General features: G+C 38.4%; 1 protein-coding gene across 8 annotated transcripts in view; it reads right to left on the reverse strand.

Annotated features, from left to right (window-relative positions):
- Nucleotides 1-27,543, reverse strand: part of FBXW11 (F-box and WD repeat domain containing 11) — a 101,140-nt gene that overhangs the window by 19,774 nt on the left and 53,823 nt on the right. For 5 of the 8 annotated variants that reach the window (XM_088135048.1, XM_088135013.1, XM_088135060.1 and 2 more), the window contains 3 exons: nt 25,910-26,138; nt 6,009-6,195; nt 3,143-3,233 (listed from right to left, as the gene is read on the reverse strand). In XM_088135048.1, coding sequence (XP_087991174.1) covers nt 3,143-3,233; nt 6,009-6,195; nt 25,910-26,138 — 507 coding nt within the window. The remainder of the gene's footprint in view (nt 1-3,142; nt 3,234-6,008; nt 6,196-25,909; nt 26,139-27,543) is intronic. The other 3 variants (XM_088135069.1, XM_088135021.1, XM_088135053.1) reach the window with 1 other exon arrangement.

The following is a 27,543-nucleotide window of genomic DNA, read 5'->3' on the forward strand; positions in this document are numbered from 1 at the left end:
TGGAAGGAGGCCAATATAGCACTAATACCTAAAGAGGGACAAGATTTGGCTTTAACAAGAAACTATACGCCGATATCATTATTGAATAATGACTACAAGTTGTTTACAATGATTCTAGCTAATAGACTGGAAACAATTTTGCAAGAATTTATTCATGAGGGTCAATGTGGGTTCTTACCTAAGAGACAGTTAAAGGACAATGTTAAAAATATGTTGGACTTTTTGGAATAATTGGAGCAACATAATGAACAAGCTGCATTGATCTTCTTAGATGCAGAGAAGGCCTTTGACAATTTGAATTGGGCTTTCTCGTTCAAAGTTTTGGAAGATATGAACTTTGGAGATAACTTTATAAAATCAGCAAGACTGATTTATACTTCACAAAAAGCACAAATAATTGTTAATGGAGATCTAACAAAGCCTTGTGAGATACAAAAAGGAAAAAGACAAGGATGCCCACTGTCATCTCTCTTGTTTATTCTGGTTCTTGAAATACTGAATAGAGATATAAGACAAGATGAGAGGATTGTGGGAGTAAAGATTAAAAAAGAAACTTACAAGTTAAGGGCTTTTGCAGATGACTTGGTATTGGTTTTGGAAGATCCCTTATAGGGAACTGAAATATTAATGGGAAAACTAAAAGAATTTGGTGGATTAGTAGGTTTTAAGATCAACAAACAGAAGACAAAGATGTTTACAAAAAACATGAAAATAAAAGATTAAACAGAATTGATGAATAAAATGGGTTTTAAGATTGAGAAGAAAGCAAAATATTTGGGTATCATTATGACAAATATGTTTGTTATTTCAAAATAACTATTCTAAGACATGGAATGAAATTAAAAAAGACATGTTAAGATGGGAGAAACTACAATTGTCATTGCTGGGGAGAATTTATGTGATAAAAATGAATTTCTTGCCTAGAATGATGTTTTTGTTTCAGACAATACCTGTTTTGACAACTGATGTACCATTTAAACAGTGGTAGAAGAATATATCTAAATTTGTGTGGCAGGGAAAAAAAAACATGAGTTAAATATAAGGTGCTACAAGATGCAAAGGAAAGTGGAGGATTGGGTTTACCTGATTTGGAATTGTATTTTGCAGCTTGCTGTTTAATTTGGATGAAAGAGTGGGTGCTGCTAAGAAACAGAAGGCTCTAGGAGTTAGAAGGACATGACCTGAGATTTGGGTGGCGTGGATATTTGTGGAATGATAAAGTCAAGGTTAATGTGGATTTTAAAAAACATTAAGTTAGACATGCCATATTGAGAATATGAAACAGATAGAAACCCAGGTTGGGCCCAAAAACAACATTGTGGCTCTCAACACAAGAAAAATTGTATAGGCGAGAAATAATAGGCAAACATAAAAGGCTAACCTATTGTGAAATACTAGAATTTTGTCAAAGGTAATAAAAAAATAAAATCAAGAGAAGAACTGGTGGCAGAGAGATATAATGGCCAATGATTTTTTTATTTAGTTATTAGAAAGATTTAAAGTAAACAAAGAGCTTATGGTTTTGTAAGACTGAGTTTGAAATAGAATTATGTACAAATGATGAACATGCAATTACTAAAATGTATAAACTTTTATTGAAATTTGAAATAGAAGAAGGACAAGTGAAAGAATTTATGATAAAGTGGGCTAAAATTCATTACAGTATACAAATGGAACAATGGAAACATGTGGTTGAAAGGATTGAAATTTATACTATGTTATAATCTTAAAGAGAATTTTTATAAAATGATGTACCATTGGTATATGTCACCAGAGAAATTATCTAGCAGGTATAAAGGCACTTCAAAATTTATGTTGGAAATGTGAACAAGAAGGGACATTTTATCATGTTTGGTGGATGTGTAAAAAAACTATAAAATTTTGGATTCAAATACATATACTGATTCAGAGGATTTTAAAGATTAATATACAATTGAGGCCAGAGGCTTTTCTTTTGGGATTGATGGACAAACAGCTGGAACAATGTCACAGAACTTTGTTTTTGTATATGGTAACTGCAGCAAGATTATTTTATGCACAAAGATAGAAAGATTTGGCATTACCCACAATGGAGGAGTGGTTGGTGAAGATGATGGAACTTGTAGAGATGGTCAAATTGACTTCTTTGATCAGAGAAAAGACAATATCTACATTTATTGCTGACTGGAAACCCCTTATTGACTTTTTGCATAAAACAAGAAAAAAATGAACTTACGATTTATGGTTTTGATGATTAGACAGGATAGATTATAGAAAGAAGGGAATCATGTTGTAACCTCAGAGTAAGAGGAAAATTTATAACTGTACTTATAACTGCTGTAAAGAATATTGGAAGCCACTTCTTAGTATATATTTTTCTTTCTTTTCTATTTTTCTTTTTACTTTTTTTCCCTTTCTTGCACTTTTAGCTTTCTTTCTGATTTGTTTCTTTTTTTCCCTTTTACTTTATATTAGTTTGTATTATTTTCTTTTTGAAAACTTTTAATAAAATTACACACACACACACACACACACAGAGAGAGAGAGAGAGAGAGAGAGAGAGAGAGAGAGAGAGAGAGAAGTTTGGCTTTATTCCGATCATACAGGGTGGGATTCATGGCTAAACTAAATGCCTATGTATGCTGTTTAGTTATAAATGAACAAAAGAATCAGCTTGTAGTAATGCACTAATCTGGATACATCTTCTGGGCACAGAAAAGGTAGCATAGGGCTGTAGGCTAAAATGGAAGCTGAAAAAATATCCCCGAAGAAGATACTAACAAACTATTTCCATATTGTTGCCAAAACAACTACAAGGATGTGTCCATGAAATCATCAGGAGTCTAATTTGACTTGAAAGAGCCTTACTGTTATTATATTTTCCTATTTCTCAACTCTGTATTTTATTAACTTAAATTATACTACCAGAAATCTAAACTGATTCTATGGCTGCTGCCAATGATTTATGTCTCATTATTTGTATACTTCTCTTCTTCCTCAGGGAGTCTAAATTTTAATTTTCAAAATTCCTTTAAAGTAATTTCCTTTAAAGTAATTGTAATAACAGCCTTCCAGAAACAGTAGATTTCTGTATTTTTCCCTCTTGCTTTTTACAATATCAAACACATTTTTACAAAACAAAGTAATATTTTCAAATACATACCTCTATATCTTGTATTATCTTTGGATACAGTGACCTATAAAATGAATTAGGAGGGCCATCTGTGGGCCTGTTTTTAAACAGGTACTGATCCCTAGAAAACAGTAAGAAGAAAGAGAGGTTTAAATGTTTCATACAGAAATAAAAATCCTTGAAATGGCACTAGGGATAAAAAGCAAGAAGATGCTCTTAAGGATGGGTTATGAGTATGCATCTCGTGCATTTGAACAACATATTAAAGATCTAGAAGCCCTACATGATCAGTCTGCTTTACCCAAGAACATTTCTTATGAGTAGTTAAGCCTCGCTTTTCAAACCAGCCAGATATTGACATCATATAATCATTTCCAAATTTCAAAGAGCACTAACTTTAGCACACTTCAACATTCTCCCCAGTTTTGGAGGGCTGATAGAAAAAGTTCCATATTAGCTAAGACTATCGAGCTGCATCCTCAGTAAGAATGCTAGGAGCTGCTTTGTAACTCCTTGCCTGGTAAAACACCTGAGAAATATGATCTTTTTTAATGTAGTTATTGTTATCAGATCAGCATGATTTAGTTTCCTTGAACGTAACCAAATTCTTTTACACTTCTTGTAAATTTAGACATACTCTGACTGCCCGCTGATGAACCTATCACCAACAGTAATATTCTTATCCTGTTCTATGTTTTTATTCATTTTATATAAACTCCATTTCTAAAAAGCAACAAAGAGCCAAAATGGGAATGTGCTCAATTATCCATAATTTTCTTTTAGTTAAACCTACACCTAGGATTTGGGATTAAAAGCTAAAAGTTCCACTTTTAATTCTACTCCCAAACCTGTGAAACCACTGTTGGTCTGGAGAGAAATTGGCTTGTATAGCTGGATGCAACTAGAGATGTGTTCTCATCTCTCTGAGGCTTAAATATTACCTCCCATGTCTTTATCACACAGAACAGTGTGGAAGGCTATCAATGTTCTTTCTGTAACTAAATGCTAATAGCTTCATTGCCTACAAAGTACAAAGCCCTGCATTGACTCTATTAGCCCACCTCAATGAAATACACCCTCAAAGCAAATAGGAGGAACAAAGCCAAGTCAAAAAGCAAAAAGACTGAGAAGAGAACTGGAGTACATAATTCTTCACTAAGAGTTGCCATTGCATTTTCTTCTACATTGACCGCCATTACTGCCCAATCAGACCAGATGTGCTCAGCACATTCGGGAAATACAGTGGGACAAAAAAGTATTTAGTCAGCCACCAATTTTGCAAGTTCTCCCACTTAAAAAGATGAGAGAGGCCTGTAATTTTCATCATAGGTATACCTCAACTATGAGAGACAAAATGGGGGAAAAAATCCAGAAAATCACATTGTCTGATTTTTAAAGAATTTATTTGCAAATCATGGTGGAAAATAAGTATTTGGTCAATATCAAAAGTTCATCTCAATACTTTGTTATATATCCTTTTTTGGCAATGACAGAAGTCAAACGTTTTCTGTAAGTCTTCACAAGGTTTTCACACACTGTTGCTAGTATTTTGGCCCATTCCTCCATGCAGATCTCCTCTAGAGCAGTGATGTTTTGGGGCTGTCGCTGGGCAACACGGACTTTCAACTCCCTCCAAAGGTTTTCCACGGGGTTGAGATCTGGAGACTGGCTAGGCCACTCCAGGACCTTGAAATGCTTCTTACGAAGCCACTCCTTTGTTGCCCGGGCAGTGTGTTTGGGATCATTGTCATGCTGAAAGACCCAGCCACGTTTCATCTTCAATGCCCTTGCTGATGGAAGGAGGTGTTCACTCAAAATCTCACGATACATGGCCCCATTCATTCTTTCCTTTATACGGATCAGTCGTCCTGGTCCCTTTGCAGAAAAACAGCCCCAAAGCATGATGTTTCCACCCCCATGCTTCACAGTAGGTATGGTGTTCTTTGGATGCAACTCAGCATTCTCTCTCCTCCAAACACGACGAGTTGAGTTTAGACCAAAACGTTCTACTTTGGTTTCATGTGACCATATGACATTCTCCCAGTCCTCTTCTGGATCATCCAAATGCTCTCTAGCAAACTTCAGACGGGCCCGGACATGTACTGGCTTAAGCAGGGGGACACGTCTGGCACTGCAGGATTTGAGTCCCTGGCGGCGTAGTGTGTTACTGATGGTAGCCTTTGTTACTTTGGTCCCAGCTCTCTGCAGGTCATTCACTAGGTCCCCCCGTGTGGTTCTGGGATTTTTGCTCACTGTTCTTGTGATCATTTTGACCCCACAGGGTGAGATCTTGTGTGGAGCCCCAGATCGAGGGAGATTATCAGTGGTCTTGTATGTCTTCCATTTTCTAATTATTGCTCCCACAGTTGATTTCTTCACACCAAGCTGCTTGCCTATTGGAGATTCAGTCGTCCCAGCCTGGTGCAGGTCTACAATTTTGTTTCTGGTGTCCTTCAACAGCTCTTTGGTCTTGGCCATAGTGGAGTTTGGAGTGTGACTGTTTGAGGTTGTGGACAGGTGTCTTTTATACTGATAACAAGGTCAAACAGGTGCCATTACTACAGGTAACAAGTGGAGGACAGAGGAGCCTCTTAAAGAAGTAGTTACAGGTCTGTGAGAGCCAGACATCTTGCTTGTTTGTAGGTGACCAAATACTTATTTTCCACCATGATTTGCAAATAAATTCTTTAAAAATCAGACAATGTGATTTTCTGGATTTTTTTTCTCATTTTGTCTCTCATAGTTGAGGTATACCTATGATGAAAATTACAGGCCTCTCTCATCTTTTTAAGTGGGAGAACTTGCACAATTGGTGGCTGACTAAATACTTTTTTGCCCCACTGTATTTCCATTTCAAAGGAGGAAGAATGTGTATTCCTTTTGCACAGATACATACCAGCACCTCCTTTCTGAGAGCCCCTTCCAGAGTGGATCTGTTCGTACCATTCTCTCAATAAGCTTCTTCCAAAGCATTCCTTCTGAAATAACCCGCTGCCATTCCTTACAAACCAACTCAGCTGCACAGAGTGATCTGGCATCAAGGTAGGAGAGGATATTTTCTGCTATGTGATCTAAACCTTGTTCTATAGAAAGAAAGAAAGAAAGAAAGAAAGAAAGAAAGAAAGAAAGAAAGAAAGAAAGAAAGAAAGAAAGAAAGAAAGAAAGAAAGAAAGAAAGAAAGAAAGAAAGAAAGAGGGAGGGAGGGAGGGAGGGAGGGAGGGAGAAAAGTTGTCAATCTTTGTGTAACAAACATTTAAAATCCACAACACTTTTCAAACTGTGAAATCATTGAATTTAAGACTGTAGATAAATGCCATGTAACATACATAAAGCACTCCGCAGAATGCTATGATTCAATATAAAGAACTGAAGATGTCCAAACAAAACTTGATCTTTTGGATCCCTGCATGTTATCTGACATATATGTCTAGGCTGAATCCAGAGCTACTTTAAACATGCTCAAAGGCAAGATTTTCATTATTTTTTTCTATCAGCATTCATTCACAATTTTCAGCCACTTTTTAAAATGTGATTTGTTGAATGAGTATAGTAGCCTGATTGGCATATCACATTAAAATAACAGTGTATAAAATGAAAGTCACATTGGTCTTTGTCCAGCATGCTGAGAGATGCTCCCCAAAACTGAGCAGGGCCAAGCCCCAAAATAGGCCTGATTTTTGGGGGGGGGAGTTTAAGCTCCCCAAAGGCCATTTTTTTGGCCTGCTGACTCTTGGGAGCTTCAGGATTACCCTCCAAAACCTACTGATGACTGCACTTTTTCCACCCTCTGCACTAAGTTGTAATAAAGAACATAATGGCTAACAGTAACATATGGAGCAGTACTGTACAGTTCTCTGATTCTTGACCTTTCTTTTTATGCACATTAGTTACCAGGCTGGAAAAAAAGCTATTATCAAAAATGAACCCATTATTTATTTAAAAAAACAATTTCCTTTATCTATAACTAGAATAATATATGAGGTAGACTCTTAATTTATGTTATAAGAGGTTTTGGTACATCTTGGTTTTTCCTACAGAAATGACAAAGATAACTATTTAAAAAATCTTATTTGATTAAGAATTTAGAACAAAGTTCAAGAAATCCCTGCTAGAAGGGCTTGCAATGCAAAATTAACTTATTAGTATATGTGTATCCACAAATATCCAGTAGATCTTTTTTTAGGGTTAGACAGTAGTATTACAGGCAGTCCCCAGATTAAGAATGAATTCCATTCCTAAGCCTGTATTTAACTTGAATTTGTATGTAAGTTGGAACTCATACTTACAAACTGGCTGCCTGTCACTAAAAATGGCAGATGGTGTTCTCCTTCTTGGAGTCAATGAACCGCTAAAAACAGGCTGTATATTAAAAATGTCCGGCTTCAGTGGTTCATGAAAACACTGTGTGCCTTCAGTGGTTCATCCACTCAAGGAAGGAGAACGCCATCCACCATTTTTAGTAACAGGAAGCCTGTATGACTTCTTGTAACTCAGATGTTCTTAACCTGGGGACTGCCTGTACTACCACAGAATGCAGATGAACAAATGGATCTAGTCTGAGACAGAATTTGGTCAGTGAAGACAAACTATATATGAGAAGCCTGAACAAAAAGAGCTGGCCCATAAAATATCAGGTTACAGTTTTTCAAAATGGTAGCCTTAGTTAAGAGATAACTGCATGAACCTGAAAACAGGTGAGCATAGCACTTGATTCTATAAACCAATATGGTCTCTGCAGTGTCTAAAACAACAAATAGGAACCTGGACAGTGTCCAAGGGACTGCTTAAGAAAAGCTCCAAAATCCATAATATAGGATGTCACCGTTTCAGTTAAGTGCGATCTGATTCTGAAGAAAGCTACTTCTAGGACTCACCTCTCTCAGAATCAGTAAAAGGTTATTCCTATCTTAATATTTTCAAACTTTAAAAGATTACTCAATCATAATAGAAATGCCTTATAGTTCCCAAGTTTGATACAATTCTGCAGAAGATAAAATCAAAAGGCATATCTTCCCCTGCAATATCAATGGAAGAAAGAAAACAAAAGAACCAACCACAGAAGCTATTTCTATCCAATGTACAATTGGCATTGAAACATTATGAGTTTCCATGGTGACTTAGACAGACAGAAAGACAGAAAGAGCAATTTTTTGGGGGAAAGGACAAAAAATGTTAAAAATCTTAACAGCTTATGCATTTAAAAAAAAGTTTAATTTCCTTCAGATTTTACAAACATCTTCTCAGTTGTAGTAAAGCAAAATTGCCACTGGGTAGGTCAAAACAATTATATAATCCAAAAGGTAATGGATGAAATTAAGGCTTTATAATGGAAACTAGCATCAGTTTATTTTCCAACTGCAGTATTAAAAATTCAGACACATGTTTGCTTATTAGGCGGGAATTGCACTTTAGGAGTAATTAGAGCTCAAATTAAAACCTTAAGTATTTCCATTTCTAGAGCTCAAGGTGGTGCAAAGCCTATTGATCTTGGCTAATAGTCTAAGTATATGGAACATTATCTTCTCCTATCAGAAAGAGACAGACCTACCAGATTCCAAATATAGTAAGATTAAGAATGTTCTTTTATCTCAGGTATATTCTAATTCTAGAAAGACAGGCAAGGGACGGAATATAATCATATATCATGTTCTGTAATCCCTATAAATTCAGAGGGTGTGATAAATTGAGTAATCAAATACTTTGCTGAACAGGCTTCCCCTCTGTCAGGTATGTCCTGTGCCACCAGTGGTGGAGGACAAAATGGCTTAAGAAAAACACAGGGGTAGGTTGGCTTTGTACATGCTAGACACTCCATCTGTTCTGAACTCCATCTTAAATGCAGGTAACATTTTTGAAAAGAACAAATAAAAAATGGGGTGAAAGAGAAGGAAAAAAACAGCAAATTTTATTACACTAATTAATTAAATAAATTGTACATCTGAAATTGAAGGATTTTTTTTTACTTAAAATAGGGAGGGGGAATACACAGTACTGTTTTAAGACATATTTTACAATATGCAAGCACAGTTTTATGAATTTTACTGCAAGGGATTTATATAGGGAAGATAATGAATTCTTCATTAGTTAATTTCTGGGGGAGGCGGGGGAACTTTAGTTAATTAAATAGAAGAGAAAAAGAAAAAAAATTCAGAAAGGGAAGTGAAACAAAATATTAATTCTATAAATATTAATTTTACTTCAGTGGGTTTCTATGTGGGAGGAGAAATTTTAGTCATTTATATTCCTCAGTTTAATTTCTTTTTGAACTTTTTAAATGGTACTACAGTGGCACCTCGGTTCACGAATGCTTCTGTTCACGAACAATTTGGTTTGCGACCAGCACCGTTCGCAAAATTTTGCTTCCGTTCGCGAACTCTGCATCGGGTGATGAACACGACCCGCGGCCATTTTCCCTGCTGTGACACGTGGTTGTGGCTTCCTGTAGGCAAGGGGGACTCTCCCTCCAAACAATAACCGCCTCCCCACCCGCCTTCCTGTCCTCCACACCAGAAGTCACCTCAAGAAGGGTTAGTGTTCTCTCTCTGAATACTGTATTGTACTGTACTTTGTTTCATATTTGTGTGGTTTAAAAAAAAAAATGCTTCAGAACGGATTAACCGTATTTACATTGAACCTTATGGGAAAATTTGATTTGGTTTGCAACCAATTCGGTTCGCGACCAGAGTCGTGGAACAAATTAAGTTCGTGAACTGAGGTACCACTGTACCTAATTTTGGACTCTACTTTAAGAAAAATGATCTTCCAGTTAAAAGCTGACATTGTCTTTGACCTTACCTGGCTGGGCACTGCTTGCCTAGGAAAGCAACAACCTCCACCACAACTCCTGCCACTCAGGGAAACTTGCCCCCAACTTTTACTTCCTCAACAACTTTCTGGCATTGAGAAACAAGGTGAACATTTGAGTGGATATCTGCCAGATTAAAAGCATTGCCATGCAGGCCAATCCAATCCTAAACACCCCAATCTCAGGCATTAATTGGGGAATGGCATTGATCTGATAAAAAACAGCTCCTGAAGCACTGCTTCAGATTTGACAGGTATCATCTGTTCCTAGAAATAGTAAGGCATGATTCCAACTCCATTCAATGAAGGTACAGGTGAACTTTTGCCTTACAGCATTAAGTACTATTTCCTAAGCTAATTTGCCAGAACAAATTATTCCTGCATTAGTCTTGGCCAGCATAAAAGAATTCTTGTGAGCTCTTGCTTCTTTTCACCTGACTAGAAATATCTTTTTAAACAGATCAGTTGAGCTGCTGGTTCAAAAGGGATGTATAGCTTTAGCTGCTTGAAAGCTAGAATTCTTATTATAGTTACCTTGAGTTCCAAAACATGCATTTGGTTAAAGTATTATATATTCCTTTAAAAGAGAGGTGGGCAACCTATGGTTCATATGAACCCCACAGAAACCTTTGATCACGCAGTCAAAATTTGGCAGCATAATGCCAAATTTTCAGCAATGCCGTTCTCTCCTACACCACGTATAGGCTGAGAATGGAAGCCTCTAGCTGCCATTCCCATCCTTAACCACTTTCCAAATTACAGCCTTGATGCTTCTGGAGGCATCCTTATACCCTTCTGTGGTCCTCAAAAACTGGAAGCAGACTTTTGGCTCCCATTTCCTCAAACATTCCTCAATTTTGCTTTTTTGGAGGAAAAAAAGGCATCAGAAACACTTTTGGTGCTTGTAGATTTTAAGTCCAGAAGTGTCATGTGGGGTGAGTAGGACAAGGCTAACGCACTGTGACAATTAATTCTCACAGTTACTGAAAAACAAGATCAGCACAAATTGGGCTATTGTTAAAACAAAGGACAGAAGCCAGTTTTCTAGCCACCAGGCTAGAAAGCAGGAGACTGTGAGTTCCAGTCCCGCCTTAGGCATGAAAGCCGGCTGGGAGACTTTGGGCCAGTGACTCTCTCTCACAGGGTTGTTGTTGTGGGGAAAATAGGAGGAGGAAGGAGTATTAAGGTATGTTTGCCGCTTTGAATTATTTATAAAAAAATAATAAAGGCAGGATAAAAAAAAATTTTTAAAAGCCAGCCTGCTCAAAAAAGGAGACCAAATAATCTATTAGGTAGTGTAGGAAGAAAAAATTGAAGGTTTGAACATATGAGAGAGAGAGAGAGGGAGGGAGGGGGAGAGAGAGAGAGAGAGAGAGAGAGAGAGAGAAAGGGATTCTTGCGAGTTCTTGATTCAAAGTTCTTGACTCAAAGTAGTTGCTGAAATTCTTTGGTATGGCTTCTAACTTTCTTCAATAAATATTACTTAGGTTCTTGAATTTCTTGTGAGCTTGCCTAAGAGTGATTCATTCCTGCCTGTGGTATGAAGCCTGATAGTTTCAGTAACTGGGCACAAGTATATTCTTATACACAACCATTATCTTTGTACCTGCATTTGCATGTATTAAAGTTTCTCCATCTACTTTCTCATTTTTAGCAAACATCTTATCAAACAATACAAGTTCATATACTTGCTCTAGTTTTTTGCCTTTTATATATAACTTGCAACCATTGGCTTCATATTCCCTGTTAAACACATTTACCTTGGTCTTTGATATATCAGTTCAGATGCCTATTACTTGCTGCATCATACAATCTAATATTCTCTGCCAAAAACACATTGTCTGCATACAAAAGTACATATATGTTCGTGTCCTCAACCAGCACATCCCTATAGTTACCACAAGCATTCTTTAAGTATTCTATCTATAAATACATTAAAGCATCCATATTCTATCCATAAATACATTAAACAACCAAGGAAACATCAAACATCCCTGTCATACTTCACTGGCTCATCAGCTAAACATTCCATTTATTTTTATCAATGTTTCCAGCACATATTTTGTTTATATACAGTTAGTCTTTGTTTAGCAACTGCCTTGGATAGTGACTGTTCACAAATACGACGGTAATAAATGGTAATAAAAAAATCATTTTCCAACCAATGTGCACACTTACGCCCAAATTTCTGTGCCTGACAAGAATGCACGCCAGAGTGAGAGTAATGCTGGTGTTGTTGCATGAGACTTTTTTTGAATGAGACAGCAGCAACCAGCGATCTCTGCAGTCTCAGTCTCTCTCTCTCTGTCATGTGATTTGCTTGCTAAGCAAGGACTGCCTGTATTCAATTTATAAGCTGCCTCAACCATCTAAATTACTCTAGGTGATGTACAACATATTTAAACAATGAAACAAGTAGAAAACAGTAATAAACAACAAAAACATCTCTCTCTAAAAAAAACCCAAGAAGTAAAATCCTAGTATCACTGTAATTGCAAATTGCCCTGCCCCAGAGCCAGGTTTTAAGGGCTTTCCTAAATAACAACCTTGATGCTGTGAAGACTTCATAGAGGATACTATCACACAGGGCAGAGGCAGCCATATGGCACATCTCTGAGGACCCTCTAGATGACATAATTTTAATGATGGGATCTGAAGCCTGCTTACTCTTTTAGATCGATCAGAATGGCAGACATAACCAGAGAGAGGCAATCCTGCAGATAACCAGGTTCTGAGCCACAAAGTGTTTTTTAAATTATGAACAGTACCTTGACTTCTGTCCAGAAGCTGAATGCCAACCAGAGCGGCTTCAGGAGCAGAGCTATTACCTGGGCGAACCAAGGTATACCCCATAACCACTTTTGCCATCAGTTTCTGGACCAACTGTAGCTTCAGTGTAGTTTTCAAAGGCAGCCCCATGTAAAGTGCATTGCAGTAATCCAATCATGAGTTGACTAAGGCATCAGTGACCTTGAGACCTTCTGATCCAGAAAAGACCATAATTGGTGTACAAGATGGATTTGTAAACATGCGTGGGGAAAGGATTGAGCCTTGAGGAACCCCACAAAGAAATATCTCAAGGCTTGATCTCTCCCCATTATTAACATCAATTGGAACTGATCTCAGAGAAAGAACCACTGCATTATAGAGCCCCCCCCCCCACAAAAATGATCCAGAAGGAAACTATGATCAATGGTATTGAAGGCTACTGAGACATGTAACAGGTCCACGAAAGTTATATCACCCTTATCCTAGTCCTACCAGAGGTTGTCCACAAGTATGATCTATGCCATCTTCACCTTGTTTGCAGATCTGCAACCCAACTGAAAGATTCAGATAATCTTTCTCCAGAGCCCCCTGAAGCTGCAGTCCCACCATCTTTTCTATAACCTTCCACAAAAGGGAGGGTTGGAGACCAGTAAAAAATTATTGGCTGGGTTTAGTGACAGCTTCTTGGCAGGGGGAGGGGGGGACAGTACAACACTGCCTCTGTCAAAGCAGTAGGACCATCCTCTCATTTAAGGATGAATTAATCGCTGCTTGGGCCCAGACACATGCCAGCTCCTGGGCAGCTTTAAGCAGCTATGAAGAGTATGGATATACAGATAGTCCTGTATATCTATACCCTTCACCCCTGCCACCCCCAGATGATGTTTGCTGTCTTCTGCTGCTGCTGACAAGGAATGCCTCTTGGGAAGGCCTTGTGTGGCCAGCAGCTGCCTCGCGAAGGGCAAGGCCAGGCATACCTCATCAGCAGCGGGAGGAAGAAGATGCTGAAGGTCAGCTGGGGGCAGTGGAGTGCAGGGTGGCCAAAAGGGCAGAGATGGAAGGGGAGATAGGTGGGTGGGGGGAGTTGAAGCATATCCTGCAGTTGTAAATGCAAGTGGGCTGCCAAGAGCCCAAATTTTGAACACATGACTCTGGGGGCGCTGCAACAGCTGTAACTTTGAGGACCGGTCGTAAATACTATTCATTCAGTGCTGTCATAACTTCGAACAGCCACTGAATGAATTGTCATTAAGTGAGGTCTACCTGTATACAGGCAGCTGTACTGACAGCTTCCCAATCCCTGCAAAATGTATAGGTTCAAACTCCCACCACAAAACAGGGCAAGAGTCCCACTCCAGAATGTATCACTCTTATCACATTCAGCAACCAAACTTCAATTCCACATTCCTGGAAAATTCTATAATTCAAGCCTATTCACTTTATTGTACTCTTTTTTTCTAAAGCAACAATATGCTTTCTCACATTTGTAGATTTTTCAATGTTTCCTAAAAAGCAAACATTTGATTAATTTTCTTTTCCATGTGTTTGTATGAGACATCCTATGTTTAAACCACTTATCTGAATGAAACATATCTGTTTCTAAACAGATGCTTACCAGTCACCACTCTTAGTCATCATTCACCATTCATTCACTCTTAGGGTTCCAAATAGCCCCATCACTTATCTTCATACATTAAATTCATTATGTTATACTACAGTGCATTCAGAAAGTATTCAGACCCCCTTCACTTTTTTCAATTTTGTTATGTTGCAGCCTGATACTACAATCATTCAAATTCACTTTTTTTCTCATTAATGTACACTCAATACCCCATAATGACAAAGTGAAAACAGAATTTTAAAAATGTCTGTAAATTTATTAAAAAGAAAAAACTGAAATATCACATGTATTTAGTATTCAGACAGTTTACTCAGTACTTTGTTGAAGCACCTTTGGCAGCAATTACAGCCTCGAGTCTTTTTAGGTATGACGTGACAAGCTTTGCACACCCGGATTGGGGGGTTTTCTGCCATTCTTCTTTGCAAATCCTCTCAAGCTCAATCAGGTTGGATGGGGACCGTCGGTGGACTGCCATTTTCAGGTCTCTCCAGAGATGTCCAACAGGGTTCAAGTCAGGGCTCTGGCTGGGCCACTCTAGGACATTCACAGAGTTGTCCCTAAGCCATCCCTGTGTTGTCTTAGCTGTGTGCTTAGGATCGTTGTCATGTTGGAAGGTGAACTTTCAGCCCAATCTGAGGTCCTGAGCACTGTGGAACAGGTTTTCATTGAGGAGATCTCTGTACTTTGCTCCATTCAGCTTTCCCTCAACCCTGACCAGTCTCCCAGTTCCTGCTGCTGAAAAACACCCCCACAGCATGATGCTGCCACCACTACGCTTCACTGTTGGGATGGTATTGGGCAGGTGATGAGCGGTGCCTGGTTTCCTCCAGACAGAACATTTAGAATTGAGGCCAAACAGTTCAATCTTGGTTTCATCAGACCAGAGAATCTTGTTCCTCACAGTCTGAGCGTCCTTCAGGTGCTTTTTTGCAAACTCCAAGTGGGCTTTCATGTGTTTTGCACTCAGGAGAGGCTTCCGTCTAGCCACTCTGCCATAAAGCCCAGATCGGTGGAGGGCTGCAATGATGGTTGTCCTTCTGCAACTTTGTCCCATCTCCACACAGGATCTCTCAAGCTCAGTCAGAGTGTCCATCGGGTTCTTGGTCACCTCTCTTACTATGGCTCTTCTCCCCTGATTGCTCAGTTTGGTGGGGTGGCCAGCTCTTGGAAGAGTTCTGGTTGTGCCAGACTTCTTCCATTTGAGAATTATGGAGGCCATTGTGCTCTTGGGAACCTTCAGTGCAGCAGAATTTTTTTTGTAGCCTTCCCCAGATCTGTGCCTTGCAATCATCCTGTCTCTGAGCTCTGCAGGCAGTTCCTTTGACCTCATGGCTTTTGTTCTGGTACAGTATGTATTGTCAGCTGTGAGGCCTTCTGTAGAGAGGTGTGTGCCTTTCCAAATCATGTCCAATCAATTTAATTTACCACAGGTGGACTCCAATCAAGGTGTAGAAACAGCTCAGCAACGATCAAGAGGCACCTGAGCTCAATTTCAAGTGTTGTTGCAAAGGGTCTGAATACTTATGCCAATAGGATATTTCAGTCTGTCCTTTTTCATACATTTGCAAACATTTCTAAAATTCTGTTTTCACTCTGTCATTATGGGGTACTGAGAAATTAATGAGAAAAAAAATGAATTTGAATGATAGTATCAGGCTGCAACATAACAAAATTGAAAAAAGTGAAGGGGGTCTGAATACTTACCGAATGCACTGTAGATGTTCAAACTGTCTTACCAAATCCACAAGGAAAGGCTAGCAATCAGTTAAAACATCTGACTTGATACAAAAGAAGTAAAAAATAAAGCATATTATTATTCAAGTCAATTTATATCTTTCTGATTAAATAGGAAAATACTGGGTGGAGCAAATCTGTGATTTTACTCTGACACACATGAAAAAAAATATGCTTGGTAACCCCCCCTTTCTCTGTAACCAGGAGACCAAACCCAAACTTGACACTTATAAGTCCAGGAAGAGCCTCTCCTCTAGCAGCATCTTCTAAATCATGTGACACTATAGCATGCCTGAAGTTTGAAACAAATACCTTCACCACTACATGCTAACCACAAACTAACTTGACAAGAACAGTCTATGCAGACTAAACATTCTACTACCATTTTTTAAAAAGTTCATATCGTAATTATCACTTTTTCCATTAAAAAGAAGCCAGAGACCACAAATAGTTTCCATTTTGTGTGTATGTAGACAGGTGCACATTTCAGAAAGGATGGTAGCAAGAGGGAGCTAGCTGAACATTCTAAGTTTATACAAAACTATCTTTTTTCAGAACGTTTTGTTTTTATGTTACATTAGCCAATTATAAGATTAATTCAGAACAGCTGGCAGAATAAACTGTCAAGGCCATTTATATGTCCTTCAGGATTATGCAAACACAGTCCCCCCCTCCACCTTTCTTTTCTTGTAAGATTTTAAAACTACAACGGAACATAAACTTTTCTATAACAATTAGTACTTGCTACTTGGGCTAGTAACATAATGCTACTCTTAAGATTACAAAATTAACCGAGTAAGTACAGAAGATAGAAGTAGCTCTTCAAGCATAATGCACCTTTGTATTACATTGCAAATGGTTTCCCAAACAAGGGCAGACCTTTAATTGCTCTAGGATACAGAAAGCAAAGCTTCTGTAGAAAGGTTACTGGTTGTTGTTCAGAATTTTTTCTATCTCCTTTCTGAAATACCACCAAGGTGGTACACAAGAATCCAAAAATGAAGTGGTAACAAGAAAAAACATCAAGGCCTGAACTTCTATGAATAACAGCACTGCCAGAGAAACGTCTCCTTCATGTAAAAAATGACTTCAGCAACTCATCTGGGTAGCTTTCTTGGCAGCAATACACAAGTAGTTTGCCCTGTCCTTCTTTGACAGCCTGGTCTTCTCCGGAGGATTTCCATCCTAACCAAGTCCTAAGGAGGCCTGACCCTGTTTAGCTTCTGAGCCCAGCAAGGATAGCCCTGCATTGCCACCTGTCTTTGTCAAAAGCAGTATTCAAAACAAAACAAGCTACTTCCTGACACCTTTTCTAAAAACACAGTTTGGGAGTAACACCGAGGAGATCATTTCCCATATGTCCAGTAAGGAATTTTATATTTGCACCAAAGGGAAAAAGGCAGAAAAACATATGGGAATTATTGATAGAAAATGTTTGTGTTCAATGTATAAAAATACAATTATGAATTCCAAATACTTGAATAGGAAATTAAACACTTAAATAAGTAAAAATTAAATGATACTAAGAGCAACCCAGGCAAAGTGGTTCAAGAACTATCAAGGGTTGACTTGTTTGTTTTTTTCCCTTTTATTGTTGACTTAAATTTTCCATTACATCTCCAGTGAAGAGATATAGGAGAACAAATACATTTATGCCACCCTTGGCAGAATTTCCCAGATACTTGACCTGGCACAGCTTGACTAGGCTCCAGGCTTGTACTTGACTTAAGGCTCAGAGACACAGCACAGCTAATAAAAGTTTCTGTGTTGCATTCTAAAGAGAAGACGCTAAAACAGTTAATTTTCCTTTGTTAACATGAAGGCCCAATTCTTACTTTATATTGTAGCTTAATTTCAATATTTCTTTCTCCCACCCTTCCCATCATTTAACTGACTTTCTGCCTTGTGTTTCTTTAAGGTTAAGTTAGGAGACCACTGGCTCTTGATACAACTAACCTCTCTGCCTTGAGAAACTATGGCTCTCATCTGTGCTCCCTCCTCTCCATTCTCTACCCTTCCCCTCCTGGAAGAAACAGGAGCCCTTCCTCTTTCTTCCTGATTCAGAATGGTAAAGGGGGATGTGAGTGTGTGGGTGTGGTAGCAGCAAGGAATGATTGGCAGTTCCCATTCCCCCTTTCAGTTTCACTGGCTGAATGCGGTTGCTTTTTTTTTTTTTTTTTTTAAACTGGAGCTGGTGAGACACTCAAAATTTCTGAAAGCTATGTTTCTCCCTTTTAGGCAGCATAGCCTCTTTTAGGTTAAGAAGTAATGGAGAAATAGGTCCCTGCACACTCCTCTGTCTCTTTCTCTCTCTTCTGCCATATACTATACCCCTCTTCCTCAGTGTCAGAAACTCTGGCAATTGCCAAAGCTCTATTGTGTGACCTGTCAAATGGCTTGAGTTTGCAAGAATACTACAAATGGAATGGTGAAGGAGTTGAGGTGTGTGCTGCCTCTTAAAGCCATTCAATGTCTGAGGAGCCCTTGCTTTTTGTTTTTTATAAAGTCAGATATTTCTTTCTTAAGTGACCAGAATGTGCCCTACTTCAAATTCCTTCACATCATGCTTACTGATAGTGGAGAGGGTGATAAGAGGCAGGAAAGTGTTCTTGAAGGAGGCAAGAATGGTGGGAAACCAGATGTATTTTTAGTGGGGTCAAAAGTAATAAAACTGATTTGTTCTGTCATGGGGAATGGTCCAATAAACTTGGTATGCAGCATCTTAGATGGCTGTATAAGGGAGAGATACCTCGTAGAAAGCCAGAAATGATCTCTAACAGCAATGGCAGTGGGGCATCCTGATGATAATGGCCAGCTGAGCACTTGCTTGAGCTATTCCCTAAGAGATGCTGAGTTACCTGAAGCTCCTGAGTGGTTTGGGAAAAAATTCTTGACTAACAAATGAGTTCTTTTGGTGCGGTGAGGAAATTCCTTATTGTGAAGGAATGAAGAAGGCCATTTCAGAGAAAAGAACTACTACTAAAATAGCATTGGAATCTTGACAATGGCAGGCCAGTTAAACAGCCCCAGGAAACCATATCCTACAGCCTCTGTGGAGTGAGGAGGAGCTGCAGCAGATGTGTAGGCTTGCCAATCAGAGGCTTGGCATGGCACAAAGAGATGTAATTTTTGACATCTTCCCAAGGCCAGCAAAAGTCATGAAGAGGATTGTAAAAGCATAGTTCCCAATGCACAATTAGTGGCACCAACCTATACAATAAAGTGGTAGGCAGGAACTGGATGGAAGATGGACTGAAATGGAATGTCAGTTTGGACTGAAAGCTCACCTAAAGTGGATATCCCTCTTGATAAACTGAGCCAACTGTATGACAAAAATCATAAAGTTAGGAATTAGTTTATGGTAAATGTTGGCAAATATCAAGAAATGTTATACATCTTTGATAGTGCAAAGGGAGTTGCTCCCAAGACAACACTGACTGTATTTTAACCAGATATATCCAAAATCCTTCAGAGGAAATGACAGCTCTAATAAATCTAATACAGGTAATATAGGTAAGTGAAAGGCACATTTCTTTAGCTTAGTATAGAGACTGTTGTCATGAAGGTATTAAAGAACCACTCAAACTTGATTATGGAGAGTATGATCCTCTGAGTAAATTAGCAAATCATCTAAATATGCTATCAAAAACTTGCCCAGAAAATGATGGCAAGCATGATTCATACATCTTTCAAAGACTGACAGAATGTTCACCAATCCTAAAAGCATTACTGCATATATTCAAACTTCCACAGCAACAAAGACATTTTTGTATAAACCAGACCGTAAGCTTCTCTGATGTCCAGCATAGTAAAGACTCATACTTTCTCTTTGTTCTAAGAGTTCAGAAATGTGGGAAATGGGGTAGTAATCCCCATGGATTACCTGAAGGAGCCACCCTACTTCTTGTCAAAAAAGGGTGAGTGCACTAGCAGAGAAAGCAGAAAGGCGGATAAACCCTTTCTGTAAAGTCCTCTCAATACATTCCTCTAGGAAAGATAACTCTGTATTTGACAACGAATATGGGTACTTCATGGCAACCTGGGCTCCAGGAATAAGGTTGACAGCCACCATGGTCCCAATAAATATGTGGTGAGTGGTAGACAACCCATTCTCAGGACCATTAGAAAATATAAGGTAAGTTGTAGGAGCTCCTGATGTTAGCTAACACTGAAATGCAGAAATTCTGTGTACCTTGTGATAGGAACTGAGCATAGATGACAATCATCAATAGTCTCAACTATAATAGGAGGGTTGACAGATTAATTTGGAAGTATGCTCATGTGTCCTTCCAGAATCAATTACGTATGAGAGCTGATTATCACACTGGTAAAAGTCTAGTAGCCATTTCACACAACCAGCAGGTGCAGTCTCACTCTCCTACATTAAAAAAGACAAGCCTTATCCCCTTTATACAGAAACTATGCAAGGGGAAAAAAAGCAGAACCATCCTTCCTTAATCTGAATGTATATGTTTCTCTTTTGAAAGTAGAGTACTTGCTGGAATTCTTCTACTGTTCCTTTAACTTCATTCTTAATAAATCTTGCTGTTCAGAACTCAGAGAAATGTGTTCTTGAGGATAATTGTTTCCAGTCAAGGCTTTCCAAAGATTGACATTTAGGCCTGTAGTTGTACTCTGGTGCTAGTCTGAGTTTGCAGCGCAACCAGAATGACTAGATGTCAATGTATTATTTCCAAGTTTGGGCTACAGTTGCCCCAGGCTGAGGCTGCATCAACTCCCAAAAATCCAGATCTAAAGCATTTAGGGAATCTGCTGGTGAAATGCACATTCCCTGCAATTACAGCATTTTATTGATGCTTCAGATAAAGGGAAGGACACATGAGCATACTTCCAAATTAATCTGTCAACCCTCCTATTACAGTTGAGACTATTGATGATTGTCATCTATGCTCAATTCCTATCACAAGGTAGCAGGGTGCCCTTGTGCATAATGGCCAGGCTCTCCTTAGTATAAACAGTGGCCTCACATGCAAGGCTGAAATTTCTCTTGAGCAGTAAGTGCAACTCTGCTTGCTTCCAGTGGTACAGAGGGGCTGGGGGAGGGAAAAGAAAAAAAAGGAAACAGTGCTGCCTTTCCTTCCCAACCCTCACTGTTATGAATATTTAAAAAATGCATTTAGAAAAGAAAATCAAATGTATTTTTGAAAAATGCAGAGACAACATGGCTATAAAGAAAACTAAATGGATTCCATGCAAGAGGTTATGGATATACACATTCCAAAGTAGAACCATTTTAAATAAAAAAGTACTTATCATGTTTCAAGTTTGAAATTCATTTTTCAAATTCGGAACAGTTCCTCTGCATTCGAAAAAAGCTGTTTCAATAATTTTAAATGTTTGCCAAATTCGAAACAGCCATTCTGAACTTGAAATACTTCCAAAGTGACCAATCTCTTAGAAAGCATTTTGAATGCAGTACATGGATTTTGAGTGTAAGACAAACATCAAATGGGGATTCTCAATATTGAATCTGAAATATTTTGCACATCCTTACCAGAGGTCTAATAATACTGAGAGGAAAAAATAGAGAAGGCCAAAGAAAAGAAAAGTAAGAAGTTAAAAGACGGATAGCAGGGATGAATCTGGGGAACATCAAGCAGCAGCAGGTCAGGAAAAATGTTTAGTAAAAAATTATAGACTGCAAAGGAAATGGATCATTAAGAAAGTACTGAAAATAAAAGAAATGGCTTTTGTTCCAAGTGATGGAAAGAGCACTAGGGTGGGGGAACGAAAATTTTAAAAAAGTCAAATATTGCAACAGTGAATTAGCTAGCTTATATACAATAGAGAGAAAAAAGAAAAACAAGACAGAAGGTTGCATAGAATAAAGAGACTTAGAAGTCAGAATCAAAGGCTGATGACAATCATAATGAAAAGCTAGCACACCATCACAGAGAATGAGCCACTAGCAGTGAAGTTATCCACTTATCATTCTTATACATCTGACTTATTATTTTAGAAAGACAATAAAAACAAGGTTCTCTAATTTATCTCTCTTTTTGAAGCATCACTGAAAGCACTTAAGAGTGATGACAATATTAAGAATGATAAACTGATATTTCAGTGGACATAGGAAAGCCATCTACTTAAAATCATTTCTACAAATGTAATCAAAGGATGTCAAACTGCCTGATTGTTTATATGCCATCCAGTTGGTGTTGAACCACAAAGATGTTCTCCATGATAATCTGTACCTACCCTGTTCTACAGATCTTTCAAATGTGCTTTACAGTTGATGGTTGATCCTAAAAAGCAGAAGCTATCTACCACTTCAACATCTTTACTGACATTCTAAGGCTGACTGTTGTACCTGTTGTCATTAGTTTGGTCTTCTTTATATTTTAATCCCATTTTTTACTGTACTTCTTGATTCTATTGCTAGACCTTATAGATACTTTGCAATTTCAGCTATCAAAATAGTGTCATCAGCGTAGCACAGGTTATCAATGTTTCTTCCTCCAGTTTAAAACTATGCTCATCTTCTTTCAATCTAGCTTCTCTTAATATATATTCAGCATATAGGTAGAATAAATAAGGGGAGAGTATGCAGTGAGTGTATGTCTCACTCCTCTGCAATCTGGAACCAGTCTGTTTCACCATATTTTGTTTGTAATGTGGCTTCCTGACTTGTATATAGGTTTCACATGAGGACAATGACATATTCTGGGATTCCCATTCTTCTAAGCACATTCCACAGCTTGAGGTGATCAACACAATCTAAGGCCTTTCTATAATCAATTATCAAACAGCCTACCCATTATCAATTATAAGGCTCCCTTTTTACTTTTCTATAAAACTTATGGTTTGGCTTCTTAAATATATAATTTAACCTCCTCATTTTTAGAGTCATAACCAGCTTGGAGGTTGAACCAAGGACATACATTTTGTATCTTATTCCTTGCCATATTTCTTTGTCCTAAATAGTTTAATGACTGCTTAAACAATTTTGATGTTATAGGCCTACTACCCCAATTCCTCTTGTTCCCACCACCTACAGTGGGGCAAAAAAGTATTTAGTCAGCCACCAATTGTGCAAGTTCTCCCACTTAAAAAGATGAGAGAGGCCTGTAATTTTCATCATAGGTATACCTCAACTATGAGAGACAAAATGGGGAAAAAAACCCAGAAAATCACATTGTCTGATTTTTAAAGAATTTATTTGCAAATCATGGTGGAAAATAAGTATTTGGTCAATATCAAAAGTTCATCTCAATACTTCGTTATATATCCTTTGTTGGCAATGACAGAGGTCAAAGGTTTTCTGTAAGTCTTCACAAGGTTTTCACACACTGTTGCTGGTATTTTGGCCCATTCCTCCATGCAGATCTCCTCTAGAGCAGTGATGTTTTGGGGCTGTCGCTGGGCAACACGGACTTTCAACTCCCTCCAAAGGGGTTCCTTTCCATGGGGTTGAGATCTGGAGACTGGCTAGGCCACTCCAGGACCTTGAAATGCTTCTTATGAAGCCACTCCTTCATTGCCCGGGTGGTGTGTTTGGGATCATTGTCATGCTGAAAGACCCAGCTATGTTTCATCTTCAATGCCCTTGCTGATGGAAGGAGCTGTTCACTCAAAATCTCACGATACATGGCCCCATTCATTCTTTCCTTTACACGGATCAGTCGTCCTGGTCCCTTTGCAGAAAAACAGCCCCAAAGCATGATGTTTCCACCCCCATGCTTCACAGTAGGTATGGTGTTCTTTGGATGCAACTCAGCATTCTCTCTCCTCCAAACACGACGAGTCGAGTTTAGACCAAAACGTTCTACTTTGGTTTCATCTGACCATATGACATTCTCCCAGTCCTCTTCTGGATCATCCAAATGCTCTCTAGCCAACTTCAGACAGGCCCGGACATGTACTGGCTTAAGCAGGGGGAACACGTCTGGCACTGCAGGATTTGAGTCCCTGGCGGCGTAGTGTGTTACTGATGGTAGCCTTTGTTACTTTGGTCCCAGCTCTCTGCAGGTCATTCACTAGGTCCCCACGTGTGGTTCTGGGATTTTTGCTCACTGTTCTTGTGATCATTTTGACCCCACGGGGTGAGATCTTGCATGGAGCCCCCGATCAAGGGAGATTATCCATGGTCTTGTATGTCTTCCATTTTCTAATTATTGCTCCCACAGTTGATTTCTTCACACCAAGCTGCTTGCCTATTGCAGATTCAGTCTTCCCAGCCTGGTGCAGGTCTACAATTTTGTTTCTGGTGTCCTTCAACAGCTCTTTGGTCTTGGCCATAGTGGAGTTTGGAGTGTGACTGTTTGAGGTTGTGGACAGGTGTCCTTTATACTGATAACAAGGTCAAACAGGTGCCATTACTACGGGTAACGAGTGGAGGACAGAGGAGCCTCTTAAAGAAGTAGTTACAGGTCTGTGAGAGCCAGACATCTTGCTTGTTTGTAGGTGACCGAATACTTATTTTCCACCATGATTTGCAAATAAATTCTTTAAAAATCAGACAATGTGAGTTTCTGGATTTTTTCCCCCATTTTGTCTCTCATAGTTGAGGTATACCTATGATGAAAATTACAGGCCTCTCTCATCTTTTTAAGTGGGAGAACTTGCACAATTGGTGGCTGACTAAATACTTTTTTGCCCCACTGTATAAGGCTATCTACAACACCCCAAGAGCAGCATACATATGTTCAGATAGCTGAGTGGAATATTCCAGAGATTCAATATAAAGTATCTTTTAAACCAGGGATTTTCAATCATGGTTGTGCTGATAAATGAATTTGTGTAAACCCCACCCCTTTCACAATAATGATAATGATTTCATAAGGGTTATACCTGGGCAAAAATAAATAACCTGCTTATTTTTAAAAATAACATTTATAAAGTGAGCTCCTCTAAAGCTTGCTAAATTGCAAATCCCAGCAGCCAGTCTGGCTAACAATGAGGGATACTGGGGATTGTAGCTCAGGGCCACCAGAAGGGCTTCAGGCTAACCCCTGCAGACAGATCAATTTTCAAACAGAAGCTTCAGTTTTCAAGGAATATATATTTATTCCTCCCCACTACCACTACTCACATTTCCAAAAGTATTGGTGGCAAAAGTGAAACAAGCACAAAACATCTCCCAACTCCCACAGCCCTTTGACAGGATCCCAAGCCAAGGTTGTGGCAGCTCACTCTTTTTGTCTCCAGTGTCACAGTGGTGGCTATAAAGAGACTCCTCCCAGCTCTTGCTTTGCAGGAGTAATCTAACCACATTCCATCCCCTCCAATGGAAAGCCTTCTTGCATCTTCTTGTAAAATAGGAAGCATGTAAACATAAATGAGTTTAAAACTAATTAAATTCTGACCACATTGGAGAATCTCTAATTAACTTATTTCCAAGTAACCTATTTAGAATCTGGGTGTTGGGCTGTTCTGAACGGTTAATCCCACACTTAGGAAATGTTTCTCTTCCAAAAGTGCAGAAAAGAATACTAATGACAGCAGATATACAATTATGGAGACAGAGAGATAGAGAAAACCTGAGTAGATCAGCTGAAAGAGCAGAAAGATTGCCTTACTTCCAAACAAGATTCTAATAGCAGCAACGAAAAGCACAGGTGAGTACAACACAGTACAAGCCTCTATAAGCCAAACCCTTCATGAAGGTTCAAGATTAGGAAAAGCCTTAATGTAGTAATTTGCACCAACCCCATTTAAAACACACAGTTCAAAATTTATGTTTAAATGGAACAATACTGGCATCCAGTGGCCATCATAATTATTCAGACTGCAGAGTAACAAAGTACATAATATAACAACTCCTTTAGTGACTAATAAAAATTGTTAAATTTCTAATCTAATATAACCATTTTTATTTTACATTTTTTACTACATGCAACGGAACTTACCTGGTAAAGCAGTGATAAAATCCCTTTGCAGCATGGGCTTTAAGTAAGAATTAATATGTCCATGCTGATAGTGACACATTCGTGAAATGAGGTGTTCCACAAATTCAACCTGATCTGATTCAGACCACTGGTCAAAATACTTAATACACAAGTCTTTTTCCTTTTCGTAGTTTCCTTCAGATGGTCGTTTTCTTGAGACTATTACAGATGAAGTTCCATTGCTTATCTGCTTTTTTAAAAACACAAATACAAAAAATTAGGTTTCACCTTTAACTTTTAGAATATTACAGATATTCTATTACAGATTCTAATGGCAATAGCCCGGATATCCACACTTTACATGTGATACATTTAGTTTAAAGAGTTTGATTCACTTCCAAGAAGCATCCACTGGTGTACTGTTTTCCAATCCTGGATGAGAAATTTCTTATCACCTGATATGTTCTTTCTATACTTTGTTTCCATCTGGTTGTCATTATGAAAATTAGAATTTGCAATACTGTCACTAGATTTATTGTACACCCCCCTTCCCCAAATATAGAATAAGCTACTGTTCTTCATACAATTTAATAAAATTCTTGATGATAATTAAAAGCCTTATCTATTCATCACTGTCACTGTGGCTAGGTAAGTTTGTTACTAACATTCACCACGTACTAAAGTATAAAATTTGGACACATTATGCAAAGACCCAGATCTCTGGAAAAGGCTCTAATGCTGGGAAAGGTAAAAAGAAAGAGAAGAGGACGACCAAGGTGGATGGACTCAGTTATGGTGGTGAAGAGTGCACCATTGGGAGACTTGAAAAAGCAGGTTGGGGACAGATTGTCATGGAGAAAATCTATCTATGTGGTTGCTAGGAGTTGAAAATGATTTGATGGCACATAGTCAATCAATCAATCAATCAATCAATCAATCAAAATCAAAGTACAAAAATTTGCCACAATTTTATACAAGCAAACTGTTGTTAAGAACTGGAAGATATTACAAAATGGCTTTGAAAAAAACAGACCTGAATGGATTAGGTCAAGTACCAAATCAACAAATGTTGCTTTGTATAAAGTATATAAAGTCAGGCACTAATTAAGCATCCTTGCTTGGCATTGTATAGTCTGTGTAGACAATTCCAATTCCAATCTCTACAGTGTGACTACAAAATGAAAAAGAAATATTCAAGTGACAGGAGAATGTTTGTGTTTAGCTCCAGTTATTAATCTCAGTTTTGGAAAAGTAATATGGCAGCAATGTTCATAATCTTTTATATGCATCATTATTTTTGCACTCACAGCACCATCTAGTGACTATAGAGAGCTATGAGATCAGATGCAAAAGCAAGAAATCAAAGAAAGTAATGGGAATTCAGAATATGTAAGCAGAGAATCTGGAATGTAAGGAAGGTGGGCATAAAAAAAAGGAATCCATAGTATCATGGATAAACATATCAGATAGTACACCAGACTGATGAACTATAAAGAACTTTGGATGAGCTTCTTGGAGCCTCAAAGACTGAGCAAATATTTTTAGTACAGGTAGTCACCAGTTTGTTCCCAAGGTCTGTCCTTAAGTTGAATTTGTATGTAAGCTGGAACAGTATTATTGTATAATACTATATAAATAGTACGTGTAATTAACTT

Source organism: Python bivittatus, unplaced genomic scaffold (assembly GCF_059951505.1).
Source record: "Python bivittatus isolate LINGU-HERP-01145 unplaced genomic scaffold, Pbiv_v1 ctg000020_np1212, whole genome shotgun sequence".
Taxonomy (NCBI): domain Eukaryota; kingdom Metazoa; phylum Chordata; class Lepidosauria; order Squamata; family Pythonidae; genus Python; species Python bivittatus.